The sequence below is a fragment of the Meriones unguiculatus genome, chromosome 12 (genome assembly GCF_030254825.1).
Source record: "Meriones unguiculatus strain TT.TT164.6M chromosome 12, Bangor_MerUng_6.1, whole genome shotgun sequence".
In the NCBI taxonomy this organism is placed as follows: domain Eukaryota; kingdom Metazoa; phylum Chordata; class Mammalia; order Rodentia; family Muridae; genus Meriones; species Meriones unguiculatus.
In genome coordinates this window covers 81,429,361-81,455,843 of record NC_083360.1, presented here as the reverse complement: position 1 = coordinate 81,455,843, position 26,483 = coordinate 81,429,361, and the positions used below count along the sequence as shown (strand labels likewise).

Below are 26,483 nucleotides of genomic sequence, written 5' to 3'. Positions count from 1 at the left end.
AAAAATAGTTTTCATAAAATACATTATTTGTGATAACATGTAGTGGTTTTATTTCCCTTAAATGTTTTATTTTAAAATTTGTTTTTAAATATTAACAGGTTTTCTCCATGTGAACAAATGCTCTTTGAAATTCTTTGTGTGTGTGTGTGTGTGTGCGTGTGTATATAGATGTGTTTCTGTCATGGTACTCATACATATGGGGGATCAGAGGACAACTTGTAGGAGTCATTTCTCTCCCAGGAATTAAACTCAGGCTGTTAGCATGGGCCTTGTACACTAAGCCATCCTGATGGCCCATATGTGTGTGTGTGTGTATATATATATATATTTGTTTGTTACCATTTCTCACATAATAAATATTTATCATATGTATTATAGCTTAGTTATTATAAATATATTATTTAATTCTATAGAAACAAGAAGAAGAAGATTGGGACCTAGTCTCTTAAATCTGGTAGGATGTTATTTCCAGGGGAAAACACACCTGGCTTGCCTCTCTTTGCTTCTGAATAAGACAGCCATTACTGAGACTTGCTTGGGGGCTGGAGTTCAGCTCAGTTGGTCTGGAGCAGGACTTTGCAAATCTGCCAGAGGATAGTCTCCTACTCTTACCTCTGTGCCTTTAGTCTTGAAGGAGGATGGGAAAGATCAATATAGGTCACTCATCACCAGGTGCTCCTTGAATGCTCAACATGCCTAAGTAAAGAATGAGGTGTGAAGCTGTCCCCAAATTTTACACAGAAAAGATAGCGATCTCCTTGCTTTACCACCCACTGGGCACCAGCAGATCCAAGAGTCAGAGCTTCTTGCAAAAGAATTGTCTAGTATCTGTTACAAAATATTTTTATAAAAAAAAAAAACATTTGTCGTTATTTCCTCATAGTTTCTTTACATGAATCTCATCTCAGAGTGAGTTAGCCCCCCCCATATGGATTAAGAAGTGTTTCATCTTAAACTCTAAGCTCTACTTCATTAAGTGGGTAGATCCTTATGAAACTTTTACTTGTGCTTGAAAACTGAGATGCAAGCAAGTGCTTTAGCTGTGTTTCCAAACAATTTTACCTCTGCATTATCAAAGTAAAGTGACCTAAGGATAATATATTTGCATAGTTAATTAACAAGTATTCCTTCTTTTGTTTTGGTTTCAAAATGCCTTATCTCGTGTAATTTTATGAAGTGGTTTCCCAGCATCCACTGAGCAAAATCAAACCAAATATGAGGTGTGCTTGGTAGCTAGATGATCCACCATCGTCATTTGTTGGAAGCATCATTGTTGGTTATTATCTCAAGTGCAAAGGAAAGCCTGGGACTCCCTGTACTGGTTATACTGGTTTCTTGCCTTGGTATGTAGGGAAATAGGTTAGTGGTAGATGGAGAACCACAGGAACTAGGCCATAGGTCACCAATTCCAGCAATTAAAAAAACCATAAAATTTGCCACTGAAGGAATAGCCTGAAGGTAACCATAAGAATGGGAAGGTATCTTATCTCAGGTGGGGCATCTGTGCTGGGCAGCCTACCCACCGAACATTCCTGAGGTCTACAGATAGCTCGCTCAATATTTGTTATGTTAGTTAGCCAATCACTTTGTAACAAGCTTGCCCTTGCTGAATATCACCCAACTGTGTAACTGCTAAGCTGGGAATTCTGGGTTCTTGCTCAAACCCCAAATAAAAACCCTGCCATGTAGCTGCTGGGGCATTGGTGATCATAGAGAGATGGAGCTTAAGCCCGAATAAAGCTCTTTGCTCTTGCATATGTGGTCTGGCTCCTGGTGGTCTTTGGGGACCTTAAGATCTGGATTCAACAAGAGTCCCTAGAAAGACAGGTCGAGTGATGCTGCCAAGAAGGAAAGTGCTCATTCCTTAAGCTTGTTAATATATAAATGTCTGATTTGTTGACTTTTTAAAAATCACTTCCATACACTGGCTAATTCTCCAGACTTAAAAAAAAAAAAAAATGAGTTCATTGAGCCAGTGCTTCATTTTTGAACCCAAGATCCATTGGATTCTGACCTCCTACCATATGCGCTCTGAAATGTCACTCAGTTAACAATGACTACAATTGATGACACGCACTGGGATGCTAGCTTATTTTTGGAGAGAACCCTTTCACTTCTTCTGATGTCTGACTACCGAAAAAAATAATATAAAATTTTTTTTTAGTGAAGGAATAAAAAGGGCACATATAACCAATAGAGCCCTATTGGCTTAGGGAGGCTTCTGGTTGGGTTCCTAGCGCTGGTAATTGGCTGTTTAGTACTGACTGTACTTGCTGGAGAGCTGGTGAATGAATATTTTATAAGGTAAGAGGGAGAAGCGAGGTCTCGTTCTGGGCAGCTGCCAAGTCTAAATCTCTTCCTTTGATGTTCTGGCTCAGCTTTCAGCTGCCTGTGGCCGAAATGTCTCACAATTGACTTAAACGAGGGTGTGAACTCCAATTCATGGTTTTATTTTCCAGACTCTTTTTGCTGAGGTCCTATTCCTGAGAACAGCACGGCACATTTTGTTCCAGACGCTCAGACTTTCGGCTGCGACCACAAGTGCGCCTCTTAAGCATTAAGCTGTGAATTGTCTAGCAGGCGTTTAGTTAATCCTACAAAACCCTGAGCCACGGCACCACCGGCATTATCATTACCACATCAAGGGAAAGCTGCTGCTTTGTAAAACCGGTAATGTAGTTAAGGTGCCTGGGACCATGGGGTTCACACCTAAGTCTTCCAGGCACCCAGGACTGGAAACGTCAACTGCTCTGTACATTTAGCCTCCCTTTGCCTAATCGTGTAGACCTTATTCCTGCATGTCCCATACGATGTGTGTCCCTCAGAGTCACTTCACTCACTGCTCTTCTCTTAGTGAAAAGCTGCCAGTAGCTCCCCAGGGTCGGAGTACACTTCCTTACCAGAGAGCTACCACGGACTCTCCAATCTTGGTGTGACCTCTTATCCCTTGAAAATCTCTTCCTCTACGCTTCCATCTTTTGAAGTTCTCTGTGCCTCCATCACAGTCTAGAGGAAGTTGTCATTTCCTTTCAGGAAGCCTTCTACAAGTTCCTCCAGGGGATAAAGCCATTCTGGAATTTTCTTGGGATAACAGGTTCTAATCCTTGCTGTAGTCTCACGCTAATCTTCCCGTCTCTACTTCTGCAGTTCTGGGGTACAGATGTGTCCTGCCATCATTTCCATAAGACCCTAGTCCTCAAGGGTTAAGATGGTGATAATTGGCAGGTGGGTAAGCTCAGTGAACCAGAGCCTTGCTTGTAAGGAAAGGATTAGATGTCATTGTTAGGTTGACTATGCGCTCTGTAGTCTTCAGTCTGGTAAAGGGGGGGGGAAGAAAACGTAAAAGCTGGAAAACAGCCAACACATGAACTGAGAGTGATCAGAGGAGAGAGGATGCAGAAGGGCCCTGGGGAAGGATGAGACCTGGGTTTTGCTGAAGAGAACATAGGGTGTTCCACAGTGGGGAAAGTGGGAAAGCCAACACTCAGGAAGAGGAAGCTTGGCTGTTTCTTTGTTGGAAGACTGAGAATAGTGATTAACACTCTCCTGATTAATTAGCTGTTCTAAGTTCTTATTCTATATTCTTAAATTGCTGCGGCTGCTCAAGCTCACCACTGAACTGATCTCAATTACAGCACATGGCAATATGCCAGCAAACTACCTTTTCCAGTTTTTAACTGCCTTTGTATTTTAAGGTTTTACTTACCAACACAATCTGGGAGGGACGGTGAGAAATTATTCTACTGACTAGAAGTTAGAACTGTGAAAGGAAGTCTTCTCGACAGCAGACTTTCTATATGGTAAAGCTATTTCTTCATGTGACTCATTTCTACCAGGCTGCTGTTTGATTTCAGGGCCGTCGTCTGAGAGAGAAACAGTTGACAAAAGCATACTGTCAGCTCACTGCTTCCTCCCCTGATAATCAAATCCAGATTCAAAACTTGGGTTTGGAGACAGGCAAGTCCTGGACATGGTCATTATTCTACATAGACCCCCTAAAGCACTATCAGAAAAAGCCTAGGAATGTATTTAAAAACTACATTTGGTTTTAGTGAAAAGAAAGACATCAAAACATTTTTAAATTGTGAAGCCTTGACTGGGTTTTCCATTTGTTAAAATCTTTCTGATACGAATTACATGTAATTTTCCCCTTAAGATTATACCATTGCTAATTCTCTCCATATGCGAGCAATTTGTGTTTGACCTTTAACGAATGTCCTCTAGGCAGATGACTTGCCATCCCAGAGCAATGCCACAGCGTCATTTCACATGCACACAAAGACTTGAAAGCTCCATAAAAATAAACGACCCATGATACAAGAGGCATTAGCCAGCAGAAGAGCTATTTCAGCCCTGTAAACTTCAATGCCCATACATTCAAAAACCTCACCGGGTCACTTTAGTGCTAAATTCATAGGAACAAAATGGTAAACACACATGTTTTATTTGTTAAGCAGCCAAGCTTTGTATTCTGGGTAAGAGTTGGGTCAGGAAAAGCTAGTCAAAGGCACACGGGAGTGTGCATGATCTTAGGTGCTACAGGCACATTTACTGTTAAGCATCATGTATATTTAATAGCACAATGTCTACTTTAGTGTCCTTAAAAGCCTGTATTCACTTTATAGTTTCCATTATTGAAGAGCCAATGTTGAGTTCTCTTGTAATTCTGTAAAGTGCAGGCAACCCACAAGAGCGTCTAGATTTAGCCAGCGGTCCCATGGGACCACGGTAATTATTATGAAATCATTAATTCTATCTCAGCACTTTCAACTGGTGACAGGTACGCGTAACAGTAATTGCAGCTAATGAATGCTGTTCAATTTATTAAATGTAAAATGAAAACCAGTATCATTGCATATGCAGCGCTGAAGCATATTCGCATTCATCATTTCTGTGTGCCGCTTGGAATTATGCTGTCTTATGTGATATATAGCCAGAATATGTTGCCATATGTTTCAAGAACTATATCAAAGAGTGGTCCAGGAGATTCTACCTCTCTAACTAAAAACCAAATCAAAATAATTAGTACCCAAAGTCATATTTACTCAGCATCCGTGTTTATGTGACTTCTGTTCTGAATAAACAGGATTTTTTTTTCTTGGGCTCCCCTCTTTTCCACCAGTCCTCACAAGCGTGACGGAAGCTTCCAGTTGTTTGAAATCTTCATCTTGTTCTTTTTCTCAGGTTTTAGGAGTAGAACTTTTGTGGCTAGAAACAGCCTGTTTCATGATTTTAAAATGCCAGGACGTTTTAAAGTCTCTCATTTTCAGTCACTCAAAGTAAACTGCGTAGACATTTGCAAGTGCAAAGAGAGTAGAATTTTTGAAAGTATAGGATGAAACGGTATCGTTTTGAGGATCCCAGAGGCATCTGCTGCCAATATGTATGCTCTGGCCATCCTGCTGTCCGATGTAAACAGTCACAATTAGTTTATACCGGGGAATCGTTAATTCCTTGACCTGGGCTTTAATAACCTAGAAATTGCATAAAAGGTGGGGGGGGGAGTTATTTAGTCACATTAAATCTCAAAATTGTTAAACACAGTATCTGACATGGAAGCAAAAGGGAGGATAATTTGGAAAGGATGAAGCACAAGTAAACTTTCCTTCAAGTACTGTCCTCATGGGACAGGAATCAAGAAACAAAACAACAACATTAGCAATAAACTTGACATTTTCTAAGATGTACAGAAAGACATACATACAGGACATCTGCGGAACAGAATCCAAGAGATTATTACATCCTTAGAAAAATCTGTAATAAAAGACCACTTCCCTTTAAAGAATGTTGTGACCATGGTTATTTTGTGCTTTCATATCTAAAGAAGGACACATATTCTGAAATCTCCCACAACATAATAGTACGAACATTTATCCCAGGGTTTGATAGAAAAACCAAAGGAGAAGAAACTATCATAAAACGCACTGTAGTTGGTAAAAAATAGAACCGTGTTTAAAGACCCCGTATGTGGCAAGGAGAAAACAGTGCTTACAGTGTTGTATTTACCAAAAATAAGTTCCGAAGGTGAAGCAGTTTGGGGGTAAGGTGATGGTTCATGGGTAAAACACTTGTGCAAATGTGAGGACCCGAGTTCAAGTCCCCCAAACCCAAGTAAAAGTCAAGTACGTTAGTGGGCATTTACAATTCCAGCTAACTTGGCTTATGCTGTGGTGAATGGCAAAGAGACTTTAAAAAAAAAAAAAAACAAAAACGGTAGAGTGTGAAGACTAACACCCAAGGTTGTCCTCCGACCTCTACACGTGTGCCGTGGCGTGTACACGCCCAAATTCACATACACAAATACGCACACGTACATATACATCAGACAAATGCACAGGATGATTTTTTTTTTTAAGTGGCATGGAACTGGAGACATGGCTCAGCAGTTAAGAGCACTCGTCCGCTCGTGTCATTTCATTCCCGGTGCTCATATCAGGCAGCTCACAACTGCCCGTAACTCTAGCACTGAAGCCTTCTTCTGGACTCCTTCAGGCCTTGGACACGTATGTGCATGCATGTGTGCACAAACACAGACACACATACATAAATTAAAAAAAAGCTTTTTTAGAAAAAGAAGTGCAGTAGTTTTATACAAGCAATACTTAGTTGTAAATGACATGCACGATGATAGTTTTAGACAGAGGCTTATCACATACACATGTTCCTATGCAGTTAGAGGGTATGAGCTGATAACCATCTCTACGATCCATAAGTGTGCCGTCTTAACTGATTCTGAAAATTAATTCTTTCATTACAGAGCAGAAGGTGGGTTGTCTTTCAGCAAATACTGTGGTTATAAATCATACTGGGCAAACTGCCCTGTACCTCAGAGATTGTTTTAGTCATCTCTCTGCAGAACTCTGGCTCATATTCTGCTCCTTGTAGATACGTAGTTAGTATATCTTCCAAAATGCGATTGACAGTGGCCACGGGAAAATGTTTGGTGGGACCTGGAAGTACACGAGGAATTTCTTTAGAAGTCATTTCTAATGGCATCCACCTACCTTATAGGTTCATAGAAAGAATACTGAAACATGAAGCCCTTTAGCCATCTGGGTGAGCCCCAGCTAAGGCAGATAGAAGTCTGAATTAGTGTCAGGTTTTCTGGAGACAGTGAGGGGATAGTAAATTCAGAATTTACCAGGCTACCCAAGGAATGAAGTGAGTTCTGCCGAGGTTCTCACTACAAGCTCTTCTTCATCAATTTCCAGTGTTTGGTGGCTGCTTACTTCAAAGCCTTAGCATCCTTCTAATCAGCTCCTCAGTGCTTACACCCCACCCATGCTGCTCTGATTCATCACACGGCAGCTAGAGAACTTGCTTGGAAAACCCAGATCTTAAAATGGCATTGACCTTATGGGTGTCTCTAGCTGTGTGCCTAACAGTCCTGCGGCCTTGTTCCAGCCACCATAGCAGCACAGGCTGCTTCAGTCTCATGGGCCCCATCTGCCATATAAAGATACTTACGTTTCTTTACCCTTGTGGAATCATTCAAATGGAGCACCGGTCCCCATCTGTTATTTAAGAAATATCCACTCAAGTTTCAATTCTGGCTCAAATATCTTCTCCAGGTACTCTCCCCTCTTGTATCTCACTCCAGGTACAAAACACCTCTCACTTATTCTGGACATATGTCTCCTTACCTGTTGCTATCCTGGGCCCTAATCCACTTGAAAACAGGTAACGCCTACCTGCAATTCTCCCCAGTGAAACAGAGCAAGACGCTTTAAGTTTAATCCCTGAGACCCACCCACATGGTGAAAGGAGAGAGAACCATTTTCCAAATGTCCTCTGGCCTCTGTGTGAGTGCTGTGGCAGTCTGCACGCTTGTGTGCACAAGTGCACACACAGGAATAAATGTAATAAATATAATAAATTGTTCAAAAATTAAAAAAAAAAGGATAAGTGAGACAGAGTTTTATCCTTCTATGAGTCTACCTCCACGCTTACAGATAATTTCTGGTTTTAGTAAATGTAACATTTTAAACATCAAAATCACCACACAAATAATAGTTATGTTTTGCTAACCATATTCTATGTGTCAGGGACCGTAATAAGCATGTATTTACCTCATAATGTCTTTCAGTAGATCTTTTGAGGGGACTTTCACTCTCATATCTGTTCCACATATGGGGAAAATGGAGATGTAAGGCCAGAATCACAGAATCACAGAGCTGGAAACATCTGTCCCAGGTTTTTCTGGCTTTAAAATTTACATTCTCAACCGTATTTCATCCATATTCAGATCAAAGCTGTAGAAAAGTGGGACTCACTCTGGCAGCTCTGGAATTAGCTCTATGATCCTTCTGGTACCTGCCCATGGCACTACATGGCTATACAAGATGCCAAGGCTTGCTGTCTAGGGGCTGGGTAATTGCTGAATCAATAAAGAGGAAGAGTTGGAGTCAGGATGCTGTCCAATTCTCTTCTAGTAGTTAGCATTATCTATCAGTGTTTATTCGTTAAGCTTATGTCAGATAAGGAGACGAGGCACACTCATGTTAGGATTTAACGACAGGCGCCTTCTGGGAGGTCTGAGAGAGAAACGGAAATCACAAGGGATAGGGTTGTCCCCTTCCACCAGAGGAAGCATGCCACCCTAAGCCTAAATGATTCAGGAAGGGAGCCTGGACTAGATCCCAGCAGGGCTGTATGGAGATGGCTCCCTTAAGGGCGTTGCGTCCCTTGTCTGAGAGATGTAAGCAGCCGGAGATGAAGCCATGGCAAGCTGCCAGGCAGGTAAATCCCCAGGCCTCACACCGCTTACATTCCTGCCGAAGTTTCATTGGCCTTATCCAAGAAAAGGTTATAGCCTATGGTTGTAATCCAGTGGGGTCAGCCTCTTGGGGCTCATTAAGAATTTTTATTTTGATGATATAAGAATGGTTTAGTTCCATTTAAATCAGGGTAGGAAGCCAGGCATGGTGGTGAACGCCTGTGATCTACACCCTGGGAAGGTAGAGACAGGGGGATCAGGAGTCCAACGCTGGTCTTGGATACATAGTGAGTGTGAGACCAGCCTGGACTGTGTGAAGAAAAACAAAGGGGAGAGGTTTGAATCAGGTAGGGGCCAAGTAAAGGAAATGTGATACAATTGTCTCTAACAGCTAAAACATCTGTTCAACACAAACCTCAAACTGTGGAAGGCTCATCCTGCTCCTGTTCCCAGAAGCCAGATATTGGGTATCAGAGACTAATTTCCCTACAGCAAACCTGGGTACCCCTAGATCTCTGTGTCTTTTGTATAAAATCCCCACTGTGCTCCTCCCTATACATGAGGAGCCATGGAGAACTGCCAGTTTCGGGAGAGGGGTGGTTTGTTTAAGAGTTGTCCACTGTGCTCCAATGCATGGCCCCCCACACAGGAGTAAAGGACAGTACATGTTGGGAGTCAATGGGTTATTGGAGTCTGTGGTTGGGGTGGAGCTGAGAGGAGGATAAGGGAAGGAGTTAAGGGTTAAGCTGGTGGAAACACAGCAGTGACTGATGAAATTCTCAAAGAACTAATATAAAGTATTTTTTTAATAAGATTTTTACTTGTACACTCTTATTGAGTAAACTCAAATTTGAAGGTGTATTGAAAAAATTAAAAAGTATGTCACTAGCCTGGACTAAATTACGTAATTGTGTCATTCAGATAGACACCCATCCTTTTTCGCTCCACTCTTCTCACCAAGCGCTCACTTCACAAGACCTTCCTTGAGCAGTATATTCCCAGGGAACCCTTCTTCCTTTCATTAAGCCACCTGTCCTCACTGTTACATTTAGGAAGTGCATGGTTCTTCTAGTGCAGAGAGTTGGTCAGTGCCCCTCTGTCCCCGCTCACCCATGGGAGCAGCATCTGCCCTCCTTCTCATCCTCATGGAATACTGGAGAATCCATCACTGCCACCCCTGAGCCCAAGTGTGGAACACAGGTGATTGGCTCAGGGGTGGCACAGCTCTAGGCCACGCCAAAGCAGCACTTTCTTAAGAGCTTTATTTCAAAGTGGAAGTAGGTGGAGAAAACAAACCAGCCTCTTGCTTGTAGCAAAAGCCATGGTTTGTAATCCCTGTGAACTGTCAGAGGCCATGTTTCTTCCAGGTTGGAAGGAAGGCCACAGTGGGAGAAGGAAGTTGCTGCAGATAGAGCTGCAGGAAGAGCATATGGGATGCGCGGAGCCTGGTTCTCTGTAGCACTCATGGTCTGCTGTAACGATGTCCTTTCCAAACACTGTGTACCCCTTTACCTCACAAACATGAGTCTATCTTCAAAACTGTTTTTCTACGCAGAAATGAAGACTCATTCTTCACATTGTAGAGGCTGTTCCCCGTACTCATCCAGATGGGGACACCCCAAAGAGAGGGAAGCAAAGGCAAGACAAGCTCCTGAAGTTACTTCCAGTGACAACTAATGGAATACACAAAACTTGTTGTCTTCATTTTGAGATAATTCTTTTGCCTAAGGGAGAAAATGGCTTGGACTTCAAAAGATCCAAAACATGAGACAAAACTTAAAACACAAACAAAACTAGATATAAGGAGGAATGGTGAAAGCAATAACTAAACTCTCTGTACCACAGCCTCCCCCTAACTGGGATAACAAGAATTACTCCAAGTCAGGCCTGGCATCCCACACTTGGGGGGTTCGGGTTGGAGGGTCAACACTGTAAGGTCTTCCTTGGCAACGTAGTGAGTTCAAGGCCAGCAGGAGCTATCTTGAGACCAAAACCAACAAAAGTTACTTTGTATTATTTTGTCCTACGATTTAAGGAGATAAAACATGTTTTAAATGGTTAGAAGAGTGCATACCAAGCCATAACGCACTCCTTAGACATTCATTGTGATTATCTCCTGCAAGATGGCTGAGGATGTAAGTAGGAGACACAGGGGGACCTGCATGGGAAGGACCCTGAGAGCGTAACAGGTTCCAGCAGAGGAAACTTGATACCAGAGACAGGGGCTTGAGAACCTCACAGAAACTAAGCCCAAGATTCTTTCTTTCTCTCTTTCTCTCCTCCCTAACTCTCTTCCTCAGTCCCTCACCCCCACCTCCTTCTTTCCCACCTGCATCACCATTTTCCATCATGTTGGCTTCATTTACTATGGTAGCAGTTAGCCACTATGATGGAGACTCATTGCCAACTTGACTGGGTCTGGGCTCTCCTAAAAGGCACACCTCTAGGCATGTCTTTGAAGGTGTTTCCAAAGAAGTTTAACTGAGGAAAGAAGGCTCAGTGTGAATGGATGACACTCTCCCATTGGCTAATGTCCCGAGCTCAATACAACGGGGGAAAGGAAAAAGCCATCACAGCCTCTTTATCGTCCTTTTTCTAACTGATCTGCCCAGATGTGAAAGAACAGCCTCCTACTACCATGGCTTCCTCAACATGATGGCCTGTACTCCCAAACCACGAGCCAAAAGAAACCCTATCTTCCTTACATTGCTTTTGTCCAGTATTGTGTCATAGTATAAGAAAAGAAATTAACTGAAACTCTTCACTGACGTGGTGTTCACACTCACCATCTTTATAAAAAAAAAAAAAAAAAAAAAGAGCTATTTAAATTTAACCTGAGCTCCAGAAAAAAGTGCGGTGCAAATCGGACTCCATAATTCACGGGAGTCACATTGAATAAAACAAGAGGCCTCCCTGCTTAGTGATGTGTGGGAAGGCCTTAGCCCATCCCTTTCAGCAGCAGTTGTGGTGAACGGGAAGCAATGTACGTACAGCATTGTGCCGATTCTCACAGCATCCCTGCGACCTGCAGACCACAGTGTTATTTGCACACAAAGAAGCCACAACTCCAGGATGCTTTGCTTAAATATCACCTTCCGGGGCACTATCGCAACTAGCATTCACGCTCGGCTACATTAGATGCCACAGGCTGTCATTTTCTTCCATTCTCTCCTCTCCGTGGTTACTGAGCAAAGGTTAAGTGGTGTTTTATTCTAAGAAACACAGCTTCTCCTTTCTACTCTTTCCATTCCTCACGAAACATTTTCATGTTTCACTTTATGTATGGTAGCTGTAAATCTCGCTTAGATAAAGGGATAAACACAACATAATTTAAGATGTGTTTTGATTGGTGAGCTCTTAGCCACCTCTTCAGCTTCCATGATAAAAGGCCTTTGTGCTAGATTAAGTCTGCTCTTGAAAGCAGTCAGTCAGCTCTGCTAATAACTAAACTGTATTTCCAGTTCTCCTTGCTCTTGGGTTTATTTTGCCTGTGGAAGGTACTCTGGGCCCTTACTAAGGATTTTCTTCCATCAGCTTGATGTAGAACTGGCCAGGAGAGGGGGGAGTGAGGGTGACAGTTGGTCAAGCTCCTTCACTCGAAGGTCAGCACTTTCAAAACTTAGACAATTAGTTTATTTGCTTGAAGAAATTGTGAGAAAACAAAAAGCAAAAAACTGACAGACACAGGGATTTGCATTTAAATTGATTTCTCTTCCTGCAGTTGGATTCCAGGCCTTTCTTCAGGACACTTGAGTCAAGAGTCCCAGGCTGCCTGGGAGAAGGACAGAGAGGGAGGTTGTTCTTCTCACTCACACATGGTGTCGGGATCGCCGCAGAAAACTGGCTATAAGACCCAGCAGGGTCAAGAGATGGCTTATAATTTTCCTGGGTTTAACAGGCCACAGGTGGAATTACCCTGGCCCACAGAGCCCTTCTTTACCCCATGGTAAGTCTCTGTGGGATTTATGTTGGGCAGCAATTACATACGAATTCAGATAATCTCAGGCAGGTACACACTTAAGGAAAACAAGCAGGTTTGTAAAGGAACAGGAGTGGGAAAAGGCACCTGGGAGCACAAGGGCAGGTGTGAAAACCTTTGTTTTCAAAGAACTAAAACCCCAATGGCAGTAGCTAAACATCTCTGCTAACAGGGGGCCACAGTCGGCTGCCTCTGCGCTGAGGCATTTTTTTTTCCCTACACCATCCACAACACTGGTTGGTTTTGAAGGATAAATATCAATGTACATCTCTTTCACACACATGCGCATGCACACACATACGTACAACAGCTCCATCCAGAAAGCCCCAGAGAACCTGAATTCAGTCATATATTATACACATTTATGGCATTCAGAGATTCATTTGAGATCTAGGAAAGCCTGTTTTCGTTTTGTTCTGTTTTCTAGAGGCAGCAAGTGTTGCTTCAAATTTGCAGTGCACAGTGGTAACTGTAACTCGCCACCAGCTTTCTAGAATTAAGGTCCCTTATCTAGGACTGAAGACAATACCAAGATACCGTTGAGTCAGCACTGTGACTGAAGTGGAGGCTTGTGTCTGGATGAATGACAAAAAAGCACACCTAACTGGTAGGTGTTTTCCATCCGAACCGTAAGGCGAGAGGTTTCATCACGCTGGCTGGGCTCATCGGCGTGAGACACAGTGCTGACAGAACTAAAAGCAAAGGAGGAAAGTGTTAGTGACAAGTCACAATGCCAACAAAACATAATGTTGCTTTGAGGGAGTATGTTCACATATGCAAAATTTACGGTAAGAAAGTTTCCAATAAAACCTCAGAAATAGCTCAATGACATACATAAAGTCTGATACACTTTGAAGATGGGAATATTGAGATGGGAAGAAGGTACTGGGGCAGAGTCTCACGGTCATGATGCAAGTCCAGAGCAGGTGCTCCTGGGCAGATCTAAGTCTATGGGGCAGTGGAGTGTTTCAAAGAGCCATTGCCAATGGAGTGCCCCAACAAAGACACAAAGGCATAGCCCACAGTAAACAAAGCTCACAAATGGGACTTGGGGGTGTATAAAGAAGCTTAAAATGTTGGGAAACAAATCCATACAGACAAAGGGTATTATGAGAAGATCTCATTGTGATAAGTTCCGCCAAATCCCTTCAGAATCAAAAAGAGAAATGGGAAACTCACTCATCTATATGGTGAGAGAAACCGCAAGCCACCCAAACCATAAAAAGTCAATCAACGTCAGTTCTCTTCTCAGCATTAAAGAGAATTGTCTCCAAGGCAATATGATCTGATGCAGGTGCTGAACAAGAAACCCAAGCAAGGAGGAGCCCCTGGTGGGCCCTGGGCACTGTGTAATTCAACCTAGCTCAGAGAAAACCAAGTGGGGCTAATGAGCCTACAACAGTCTGCCATGAATTCCCTCCATCTGTGAAGATGGAGGTTAAGACAGATGCCATTTCAAAGGCAATGCTATAACTCTCTCTCTCTCTCTTTCTGTGTGTATCTATGGGTGTGAATGTGTATTCAGAGTGACCGTTTTTCTAAGAAAGGCTATCTTTTTGCTCTAGTTGAATAAGAAAGAGTTATTTGGGTTTTGTTTGTTTGATATTTTAGATAGAATCTCACCGACAGCCCTGGCTGGCTTGAAACTGTAGCATAGGCTGGCCTTGACCTAGCAGAGATCCACCGGCTCCTGAGTATTAGGATTAAAAGCATGCCAACCCCATGCCCAGTTTATTTGTTTTTAATCACTGGGATTTTTTTTTCTAAGTTTAAAATAACTTAGTTTGCAGATGTTTGAAATTAGTGCAATCTGAAAAATTGACATTTCAAGAAAATCTTATTTAGTCTATTTTAAAAAGTCCGTTTGTACAGTACAGCTTACGGGACAAATTAAAGTTCCCTCACAAAGTCCAAGGACATGATGACATTCCAGCTGCTTTTGTCCAAGATGCATCTTTGTAGTGGCAAGCCTGTCTTCTTCCTTCTAACACCTGCTTTTCTCAGTTTCCTGCTGCTGTTTGAAGTAGCCGCCAACCAGTTAGGCCACCGTGGCTACTGGTGTTGTGGGCAGGACCCAAGATGACAGACAGCTTCTGCCTGTGGACGCCAACCACACTGAGTAAGCTTGTGATTCTGTGACAAGCTCGTGTGCCCAGTATTGTGGATGCTACTTTCAATTTGGGAAGACAACTCTGATCAGCTATGGTATTTTATCTTTCCGGCATCATTTGATGCTGTAAAGAAGCCATCCTTCCATCCATTTTAGAGAGAAAAAGGAACAAGGCCAAAGACTTACTGTCACACAATTGGGAAAGGCAAGCTTTGATTTCAAATATCCCACTTATCTGCCAGTCGAAAAATCTAATGTGTGATTACACCAGGCAGAATGAAGAAGGGGCAATGACTTCTGGAGCTAATGGTGGCCGTTTAGATATGTGTGTGTGGGCAGTGAGCAGGGGTGTTCACTGAAGCTTTTTCTGTCTTCTACTGGTATCAAGCTAAAAATTCACAGAATGCAGAGCTGATGTGCAATTCGTATTCGTTGGCCTTAAGATACAAAAGGAATGACCAGCCTCATTATTGTTTTGCTTAGGGTTATTAAGGACTAGTAGTTAGTACACTTTATATTTTTGCTATGAAGATGGTGTCTGCTGTGGAGCTTTCAAAAGCCAGGGGTTAAAGTCTGATGCACTTGGAATTGGAAGTTTCACAGGGCTAGTCTGTCTGAATCATGGAAGATAGTTTCTTGGAGTCTTCTTTGTTTGTTTTGCATATGAATTTGCAAGTGTGTGTGTGTGTGTGAGAATGTTTGAGTGTGTATGATGTGTGAGTATTTGTGTGTATGTAAGTGTGTATGTGATGTGTGAGTATGTTTGTATGTGTGTTTGTGAGTGTGTGAGTGTGTTCGTGCACACACGTGTGTGCATGTATACGCAGATGCATGTATAAGCCTGAGGTTGATGTCAGGTGTCATCTTACAGATTGAGGCAGGGTCCCTTGATGAACCCTGAGTTCCTGATTCATCTAGTTTGGCAAGCCAGCTTGCTCTGGAGGTCCCCTGTTTTTGCCCTCTGTTAGTCCCCTGGTATCCTCACATCCATATGGCTCCTGTGGATTCTGGGAATCCTAACTCCAGCCTTTACCCTTGTGTGATGAGGGCTCTGCCCACCGAGCAGCCCAACAATCATGTAAAACATGTGTGCTCCTTGTAAAACCTGCAGAACACATGGGAAAGTAGAGAGTAAAATTACAGTCCTCGCCCCAGAGCTTAGGTAAACACTGTTAATTGAACAATGGTAACTTGTATATGTTAATCATAAATTGTATACGATTTTACATACACAATCCTACTTTGTTTTTGGTTTTTTGTTTGAAACTGTATCCTAGAAGCTTTCCATGTCAGTAGCAAATGTGCAGCCACAATAAAAATGTTAGCTTAATATGCAAACATTTTGAATTTCACTTAACTGTTTCTTCTCCAGGCCATTTAAATTGCTCCAACTATTCCACCACTATTAGGGAACATTTGCCTGACAGTGACAGGGACTGAAAACAGTCTTTTCAGTATTGTTTCTTTCCTTTCTTGGTAACAGAAAGCTAAACCGGGAATGTTTCTGTCTAAATACAAGGCAAGTCCTGAGGTCCCTTTCTGTGCTGTTGGAGTTCTGAGGCTGATGAACCAGTGTGACACAACCAGAGCTGTTTGGGCACAAAACTGAAGAAAGATTTCTCAAAACAAAACAATACAACAAAATCCCAAATCAACACATGTGAGTTACACAGGAGATTGTCTTCATTTTCCTTTGTTCCTCGCCTGTGTGTGATAGCCCCATCCCAGTGACTTCTTGACCTTATCTTAGATTGTGAATAAGAACAACGGAAGCCTAGGTCTCTGAACTGCCCCACTGGGGCAGTTTCACATATATATATGTATGAAGCCCATATATATATGTGGGCCCATATATATACATGTGTGTGTTTATATAGATATACACACACACATATATATGTATATATACATATATATGTATACATATATATATGTGTTTCATATATACATGATTTGGGCACTGTTTTATATTTATTTTAAAATGGTATCACAGAAACATTAGATATAATTGATATGGACACTTGTTGAAACAGAGTCCATTGGAGTCCACACAGCACTAAGCTTCGGCAAAGGGAACTGGCTGTCAGTTTTTTTGGGGAAGATGAGGCCTTGAGATGTTAGCTGCTTTACTCCAAGCCTGGCTATCTTGACCACACAAGAGAAAAATGTCTGGGTAGCCCACTACTTTCTGCATTTTCAAGGCTGACCATGTCTCCAGTGGACTGTAACTTCATGAAACATTTTTAGAAATTTTATTATTATTATTATTATTATTATTACTATTATTATTTTTATTGTTGTTGTTATAGTGTATGTGTGTGTGTCTCTATGTGTGTGTGTGCGTGTGTGTGTGTGTGTGTGTGTGTGTGTGTGTACATGGGCTCAGATGGCCACAGAGGACGGAGGCACCGGACCCCACTGAAGTTAAAGGTGGTTGTGAGCTGATGCTGGTGCTGGGAACCGAACTTGGCTCTACCGGCACACCAGCACATGATCTTAACCCCTGAACCATTTCTCCAGCCTGAATTTTTACTTTGAACACCATAGTGATGTTTGTTTCTCTTCTAGTATGAAGATTGCAGTGGTTTGAATGGGAATGTCCCTCAGGATCTCCGGTATTTGAACCCCTGGTTGCCAGGTGGCGGCGCTGTTTGAGGGCAGGATTAGGGGGTGCAGCCTTGGTGTAGAAGGCAGGTTGCTGCTGATGGACTCTGAGAGGTTCAGGCCACACATACTCACGCTTCGTTCTCTCTGCTTTGTGCTTGTGGTTCATGAGGCGAGAGGCCAGTGCTTTGCTCCAGCCGCCGTGATTGCTGCTTGCCGCTTTGCCGCTGTGCCATCATGGATACCTAGCCCTCTAGAACCATAAACTCAAATAAACCCTTCCTTCTCTATGATGCGTTCATCAAGGTGTGTCAGTAGTGGCAACAGGAAAGTAACTAAACCAAGAACAGGAGGTAGGGCCTGCCAGAAGCTAAGATTAGCCCTTTACTTATCAGAAAGAACCAAGGTCAATAGTCTGAATGTTGGCATGTGACTTACTGGAAACAGAGGAAAAAAAAATATGGAAAATGTTAATAATATATTTGGCACCTGAGTGAAGACTTAGGAAAGCGTGATATTAACAGTGTTTGCAGTGTAGGCAGGAAACATTTAAGTGGAATGTGGGTTCCTCATCTTATTTTATTTTTATTTTCCTTGTTGTAATTTTTGTGGGTGGGTGTTTTGTCTGTAGGTATGGCTGTGAGACACGTACATTCTCGGTGCCCAAAGAGGCCAGAAGAGGGTGTCAGATCCCTCGGGACTGGAGTTACAGACTGCTGTGATCTGCCCTTCGGGTGCTGGAAGTGAACCCTGGTCCTTTGAAAGAGCAGCCAGCGGTTCTTAACAACTGAATTATCCCTACAAATTCTTGGTAAATTTTCGGAAATCAGTGAGTTTCCATATTTTAAAAACACAGAACTACAAGTGTCATCCAGAACACTGGCGTACGCAAAAGGGGATATATTCTGTGTTGATAAGCAGCTCCACTCAAGCTACCTAAACTGTTAAAGACAAGCACAGGAGATGCTCATTGATTGCATTTAAACTTCCAACGGCAGGTATAAGTACAATAAACATATCAGCTACGTGTCCTGCCAATGGTAATGCTTCCTGACACACAGTCTCACCGCCAAGAGTCATTTTTTATCTTAATTAATAATTAATTAAACAAGACAGGGTCTTGCTGTGTAGTGCGTGACTGGCTTGGGATTTGCTAGGTAGACTAGGATGGCCTCCCACTCTCTGTGATCCTCCCTTGTTTGTTCCCCAAGTGCTGGCATAAGGCGTGTGCTGAAAATCTGATCTAAATGCTGGTAAAACATTCAACAAACCAATTCTTACGGCAGGGAACAGAGAAAGAATGTATGCTTTTTGTTTGTGTTTGTTTTGTTGCTGTCCACGTAGCCCTGGCTGTCCTGAAACTGGCTGGCCTTGAACCCACACACATTGCCTGCCTCTGCCTTCTTTGTGCTGAGGACTAAAGGCGTGTGCCACCAACACCCAGTGAACACATACCTTTTATAGACAGGTATTTTAAGGGACTGTCTCCGACATGAATTCAGTGGCTGGCCCTTTGATCACCCCCCCACCCCCCAGCCCAGGGAGGAACAGCCTTGCTAGGCCACAGAGGAGGACATTGCAGCCACTCCTAAAGAGATCTGATAATCTAGGGTCAGATGGAAGGGGAGGAGGACCTCCCCTATCAGTGGTCTTAGAGAGGGCCAGGGAGGAGATGAGGGAGGGTGTGATTGGGAGGGAATGAGGGAGGGGGCTACAGCTGGGATACAGAGTAAATAAACTGTAATTAATATAAAAAAATGATTAGCTAATGGAAATGATGTTAAGAAAGCTTCAATAAATACATCAAAAGAAAACAAAGTTGTTTTTTTTTTTTTTAAATCAAAACGTGTAAATTTCATGTAAAAATTCAGGCCGTGCTTGGGAAGCACATGCGCTACTTTTGAAGGCGGGATTGTAATCAGGTTTCTTGAAGAGTTACTGTTGAGAGCAAGCATAAGCCCTTAGGTTTCCTAACTGGTGGGCACCAGCACCCTTAAGTGTGCGTTCAGATAAGGGGGGGAAGCTTCTTATTAAAGTCATGTGCTGTCCCCCAGTGGATAAACTTTGCACTGCACAAAGAAGACTATAGGTTCTGTATAGTGTTTTTTTTTTTTTTTTTGAAGCTTTTAAACAAGTATTCATTGCCTACAATGAGTCAGACAGAGTCGAAAGCGATGATAGTACAAAAGAAAATTATACTCCTATGCACTAGAAACATGATGCAGAGTAAGATAAAATATACACAGAAATGTGCTTAACTAGGGACTAAAAATGTCTATGGAGGGTTTGCTTTTTCTGATTATATTTAAGATCAAACCCATGCCAGTTCTTTCCCTAGCAGTACATGGTGTTTGTTTGGAAAAACAAACTTTGTGAAAATTATGCAGTTTTATGACATGTTTTCCCATTTGGTCCGTTTTTCTAGAAAGAGAAAGGTTATAGTGGAAACAGAAGTTAAAACTTCCAGGAACTAAAGAAATCAGAAAACCACGGAAGGTTTAGTCTCATGGGATATACTTTTCAAGAGTGGGAGTAGTTTTTAAAGGACAAAGACTGCACCTACCTCCTGTGAAAAGTCTAGCCCTGGCCTGATGGAAGGGAATCTACAGTGGTGACTGTCAGAACAGAATAATCATTTTGTGGGCAAAATTAGGACCCGTTCTTGAGGCTGTGGCTAGCGCTCATCCGAGAGGAAGGGAGCTGATGGTTAAGACCAGGTGACATATTCTCCTGCAGGCCCCTAATGAGGCATAGTTTCAAAGCCACAGAAATGATCAGGGGTGATGCTGGGAGTGCCTGTGCTCTGACTGTGAGGTCAGCAATGAGGGGTGTGGCCAGCCACAGCAGATTTCCAAAGCAAAGGAAACACTGCTTACTGTCTTACTCTTCTTTCCATCCTCCCCCTTTAGTTTCTGGAATAGATGCAAATGGACTTTTTCAATAAGGAGGCTAAAATCAAGCTTGCTTTGTACTAAGCACTTGGATAAACACTTTGTGCTAATACATTCATGTTACAAGTCACTCTGGACTTAATATATATGTGGGCTTGTGAATCCAATTTATCTGAGAGCAAAAGATGGACTTGTTCAAGAATTCACAGAATGCAGTAATTGCTCACTCACCGATCATACAGTTTGTGCCCAGGTGCTATTCTGTGTCTTTGAGATGTCCTACTAGGCACATACAAAAGGCAATTCAACTCTCTGCCTCTACAGAGATATACTATACTATTAATAGACTGTTGTTTTAAAATGAATTGTTGCGTTGTCCATATGATGTGTGTATTGCACAGCTAGATCTACGTTTATTCTCACTGGCCTCAGCGGTCCTTGGTATTTTCCCTCCCAGCTTTTTGCTCTCAGGACACGTGTAGAACGGCCAAGTCATACAGCTCCCGTTTCCAGTGTGTGTGGGCTTCTCTTCCTACTCTGCTTGCTCGTTAGCTTTTCTTCCCAGACCCTGCCGTCTCCTTTGACTCTGTTTAGAACGGGCTCCCTTTTTAAAAAATTAACACGTAACTCTCTCTATACACACACACACATATGCTAGCAGTCTACTAACGGTGTTATTATAGACTTGGTTACAATACTACATTTTGTTGCTGTTCTGTTTATCAAAACGGTCTCGGTTTTCCCCCGTGGCTTAGGTTTTCACGCTGGGATCTCATTTAAGGTAACTTCCTGCTAGGTATTCCACTTGGAACTATGACCCAAATACTTGGGGTGCTGAGGTAGAGGATTGCGGATTCAAGGGAGCACGTTATGTTGACAAGGACCTTCCATTATTCGCTTTTCCATGCCGAATGTGTGGCACAGTGGCTGACATGTACCAGAGGCTCGCTATATCTTGAGTAAATAGCTGAAGGGAGTCAAGAAAGTGTGGTAGATCTGCTATGCCAGATGCCTCCATACATTCTGGCGGAGAACAATGGGGTCCGTATAGTTTTTGTTCCAGGACATCACAAGGACTTTGGCTTGAGGCAGGAGAAAGGCTGCTTAGTCTCCAACCTTCGCCCAAACGCACAGGGGAGCTACTGGCTCCTGAGCTAACGGGCGTAGATAGCATGCCACATTAACTGGAGAAAGTCGCTTCACCTCGTGGCTTCTGCTTCCGTTTTAAGGACAGGAGATAAGAGCATTTGTTCAAATGCTGTCTAAAATCTGCCTGAGGGTGCGTTTCCAGCAAGTAAAACATCATTGCGCATACCTGCCTGGCCTCCTGAATGGAAAATACAGGATCTTGGTGAACAAAGGGGATAGGGCCATTCATGCAAATCACACACGGATTGTCACTTTCTGTGCAATGAAAATATTTGGCTCACAAAAGTCTTTTTGGCTACGTAATAACCAATCCTAGCAGGGCAACGATACCCAGCCATGTTTCAGATTGTTCTTGGTGCTTGGCCATTGCTTGCCAGTACCTGTTACAAAGCTTTCTGAAAGAAGAACTGGTGATAACAGCTCAGCCAATGTCTTCTGTTGCCGCCTCTCTCCTTAAAGATTGTTCAAGTGAAAAAGCCAAGTTTAGATTTCCCAGTGGGGAGGATGACAGTTGAGTGTGGAAATTCACAAACCAAGATGGGTTTTAGGTTGTAGGATAAGGGGGCCTAGCTTAAGAGGTTTCATTTTGTTGCTGGGAGTCCTTCTTGATTCAAGCTACTCAAATAATTAATGACTTTATGAAAAATGATGCTTCCTTTTTTTAAAAAAATGCAACATAAGAAATATATTATAAAAAGGTGACTTGAACAAAAAACATCCAATTCTGAAACAGATGACAATGATGACACTGAATATATACTCAATCTTCCTTTCATAACACAAGGAAGCTCTTCAAATATTTATTATGCCCAGGATGACAACTAAACATCAGTCACAGTATAGAGGATAAAAGAACAAATCTGAGCTGATCGTATATTGCATCCCCAAAATAAATCTACCTGCACTCTTTATTTTTTTTGTTTGCCTTCCTTCTCAGTGTGTCTACTGCTACAAAGACAAATGAATTCATAGTGTATTGACTGAGAGAGCTAGATTAAACAAATACCACATACAGGTAGGTTTATGAATAACCAGGAAAAATAGCTAGACAGAAAGAGCCTCCGTCTTTTTTGTTTTGTTTTTGGGATGGGGTTTCTCTGTGTAACAGCCCTGGTTGTCCTAGACTCATTTTGTAGACTAGGCTGGCCTTGAACTCACAGAAATTCACCTTCCTCTGCCTCCTGAGTGCTGAGATTAAAGGTGTGCACTACCACAGTCTGGCTAGAAATGTTAAATTTAGACACAAAACCATATGCTTACATTAGCATCTAACTATGTCTGAAATTATGTTTTATCCATTGGTTAACAAATTCATAAAATATTACACAGCCATTTAAGAGGATATAGACAAAGACTGAAAATACAGTACAAAAGTTGTATTAAATTCGTATATTGGTTACAAAATGTACAAACTGCAGTTTTATAATATTGAGAAGTTGTGTTTTTTTTGTTTGTTTTTTGTTTTACTTTTTTATTTTTTGGCATGGTGAGAGGTAGTTTTCAAAGCACTAAATATGATGCTAGGATCAATGTAAGCCTCATTGCTCATTTTACATATGGCTCCAAAGACTGATGGAGCATTGTGTTTGCCTATTTCTACCTTGTTCCAGTCCTAGGAAAATGTTTTGGCTCTTGGTAAACATTACTCATAGTTGGAGGCGCTGGAGACCCAAGTACTCACTGTTTGGAGCGCCAATAGCCTTCCTTCTGTCGGAACTCGTGATTACTTGGGGAACACACGCTCCCCCTTTTCTTCAGTGCAGGAAACAGTTTATCTTTACCCAAAGCGGACATCATCACACACTCTAGGAAAAAAATAAAGTTGCAAAAAGAGAGAGAGAGAGAAAAAAAAAACCATGAAAATCTTTTAGTTTTTGTGGCTAAACTGCATCCCAGGCAAAGGACCCAGCTGCTTGTGTGACCTCTTTACACGGGGCCTGAGCTTTCCTGAGAGCAATAATTCGTGGTGTAAGCAATTATGCTGTTGTGTCAATTCAACTGGAAATAGGAAAGAAAATTACGCAATAGTGTCCCTAATTCACATAAGCAGACATGAATTTGTAGCCAAGAATGCTTAACTTGATGGAGTGGGAGAAAGCCACCGTGGAAAGACGGGCATCTGTGGAAAGATGCTGTCTGCCACTGCAGGCCAATGTTTGTTTGTTTATTTATTTATTTATTTATTTATTTATTTATTTAATCGTTGCTCTGGGTCTGATCTTAAGATGAGCTTCCTAGTTACTAGTTGCTGTGGTGGCCGTAGGAGGGATTGTGGCGCGAGGGTTTGTACTCGGATAGAGTGGACGGTCTGGAAAGGAGGCAGCGAGAGCCCCCCCTCCTCCCGGTTGACAGAGCGCTCAGCCCCGCTTCTCTTTCGTGTAGGCTGCCAGTCTTGTAAACCCAGCTCCATCCTTCAACATAAAACTTCAGTTAAAAAAACCAGAACAGAGCCGTAAGGTCACACACGGGTCTAAAGCAGTCTCAAAAGGGAACCGGAGGTGAGCTAACCAAGAGAACCACAACTGCGTTTTGGTAGCTGAGTCTCTTCAACTCTCCTCATTTCCCCAGAAAAGAGCTAAAGTGTCTCTACCTATGCATGCATACCAACACACACACACACACACACACACACACACACACACACACGCACACACACACACACACACACACACACGTACAAGATCCTGGGCCTTGTTGTTCGGTGGTTTGGACCCTCTTTGGCGCCTTTTCTAGATCGCATAGGAAGAAATTCCCTAAAAAGGAGACCGAGTTTACTAGGATTGAGAGAGAAAAAAATGGTCACCCTACGCCACGAATGCGCCACCCATCTCATAAATATTCATAAACGTTAAATCCCACCACGAAGAGTCCCCCTGCGCCTCTCCCAACCCCTGCGACAGCCGGTTGCCAGTCTCTCTTCGGAGTATTTGCTTTATTCAAGAGGCGTCTGTTTAAAGCCAGACTCGGCTCATTCTTCTCTTACAGGAGAACTAAGAACTGCGCTCCGGGAGTGAGGGTACCGCCAGCGCTTGTTAATTCCTGACGATTAGCTGGTCCCAACTCTGCTGGCAGGCAAGCCCTCCCTAGAGAGGTCCCAGGCGGAATTCAGAGGTCCCCAGAGGCGCAGCGGATAGGGGAGACCACTGGCGACCAGATGAGTTGAGCATCACCCTTCGAAGGCCAAACTTGGGACCGCGCTTTCTGGTTTTGTTGGGCTGGGTGCAGAGATCGCCGTTTTCCCCGTAGGCCGCTCCCTCCCCAGCCTCCTCTTGTGGACCCTCCGTCCCCAAGCGCCTGCACTGACCTGCTCTGCGTAGGGTAGCAGGCCGGACCACCTAGACCTGGGATCAGCCTCAGCGGAAGACCGGCTGCTGCCTCCGGCCTCGCTCGGTCTTGAAGTCCCCGTGCGCACCCAGGCCGTCTCCAGGGTGACCTCCACAAACACTGCCCCGGACGCCCCTCCCTCGCTCGGTGGGTCTTTGAGCCGCCCAAGATGCGTTTGGCATCGCACCGCCACTGTCTCCCGGAGCCTTCCCAGCCCCAGCCCCGATGCCTTGCGGGCTTGCCGAGATCTGACCGTAGAGATGCGCCCACCGAGCCCCTCATCCCGTTTCTCTCCCTGTGGATCTTCGGGGCGCCAGTGGGAAACACGGAAGTTTTCCAGGACACCCTTCCCTACCGCCCCCGCTCCCCACCTCCGCCGCTGACAGATGCTGTGCAGCGGTTCCGTTTTTCTGTCTTTACAGAAGCAGCGAAGTGAGAACGGTGATGTTCAAAGACGCGCACCTGGCGCACAGGCGCACTCAGCTGTTACGGAGCAGGATGAGCTCCTTCACATCCCCTCCCCGTGGACTCTCTCCAGACTTAAGAAGGTTTCGGGTGCAGGCTGTTTGGAACCGAGGGCACAGCTTCTATCCTCCCTGCCAAGTGGACAGGGCCACAGCCCGCACAGCCCACAGGTCACAGCCCACAGCTCGTAGCTCACAGCCCACAGCAGGGGCCTTGACAAATAAATGCTCTGCTGGTCCTCAGAAGCCAGGACGGTAATTAGCGTCCAGATCCCAGCGGAGTGTTGAAGGCACACTCAAGCCGTCAGGATCCCTGTTTACACAAAGTTAAGACTAGGAGAGGATTGCTCACTGACTACTACCAGCTAGGTAGTAGTAGGTTTAGTAGAATCAGTGACCAGTAAGCGGCTACCTCATCATCTAATCTGCAGAAAGCCCCGATGTTTAGAGATCCCGTTATTCTGTTCTATTTTGGTTCCATGAGGATATTGAGAACTAAGACGTCACCTACTCGGGTCTCTCGTCAAATCATAGAACTGAATTCCTCCCGCTTGTAAGCCCTTGCCTTTGCTAGACCGTGGGTCCACCACCCTTTCCCTGATTACGTAATTACGTTCTCCTGAAATGTGGAAAAAAATTTAGGGTGCAGGAAACAAAAGGCTCACGGCTCAGTTTATTTTCATATCTTCATTTATTTTCCAGGGGAAAAAAATCACGTTTCAATAACAACTTACATGAAACTGCGTTTTCAAACGGGAACCCTATTTGCAGTAACGCATCCTGAAGAGGAGTTGCATATCCAAGATTTTGTGATCTGGGTGACTGGAAGAGTTGTGAGGTGAAGAACACTTATAAAAACCACCAGTTACAAAAAGGGATATCCACACTCTTCGCTGACTCATAAGGCGAGTGACATGGAGATGGTCTCGTGATTATTATCTTCAATCCATCCAGCCACATTCCTGTCACTCTTGCCCAGTAGAGAACTCACACGGGTTTTCAAGGGACCACGCCTCCTTGAGGACACAGGAAATAGTAACGCTGTGCTGTAGAGGAGGCAGTTAAGCCAGGGAACACTGTTGAAATGAGCAGTTAGGAAGAACGACGAGGCATTGACTTCTTGACTAAATTTAAAATACGCTTTGAGCATTTGAGCACACAGTTTCTTCTGTAAATATTTTATGCCCGAGATGTTTCACGTGATGATCTACTCAGCACGAGATTATAAAGAGAGTCACTGTACTTT

The 26,483-nt window shown here is 43.3% G+C and overlaps 1 protein-coding gene across 2 annotated transcripts; it reads right to left on the bottom strand.

Moving 5' to 3' along the window:
* Nucleotides 1-4,428: 4,428 nt before the first annotated feature.
* On the bottom strand, nucleotides 4,429-25,223 carry Dynlt5 (dynein light chain Tctex-type family member 5). Of its 2 annotated transcripts, XM_060366021.1 has the most exons (5): nucleotides 24,754-25,223; nucleotides 23,131-23,254; nucleotides 13,296-13,387; nucleotides 6,826-6,950; nucleotides 4,429-5,474 (listed from the first exon to the last, which is right to left on the bottom strand). In XM_060366021.1, the coding sequence occupies exons 2-5, from the start codon at nucleotides 23,244-23,246 to the stop codon at nucleotides 5,271-5,273; spliced, it is 537 nt and encodes a 178-aa protein (XP_060222004.1). In that variant the 5' UTR covers nucleotides 23,247-23,254; nucleotides 24,754-25,223; the 3' UTR covers nucleotides 4,429-5,270. The 2 variants fall into 2 exon arrangements, with proteins under 2 accessions (XP_060222004.1, XP_021514073.2); XM_021658398.2 differs by lacking the exons at nucleotides 23,131-23,254; nucleotides 24,754-25,223 and adding an exon at nucleotides 17,545-17,718.
* Nucleotides 25,224-26,483: the final 1,260 nt, after the last annotated feature.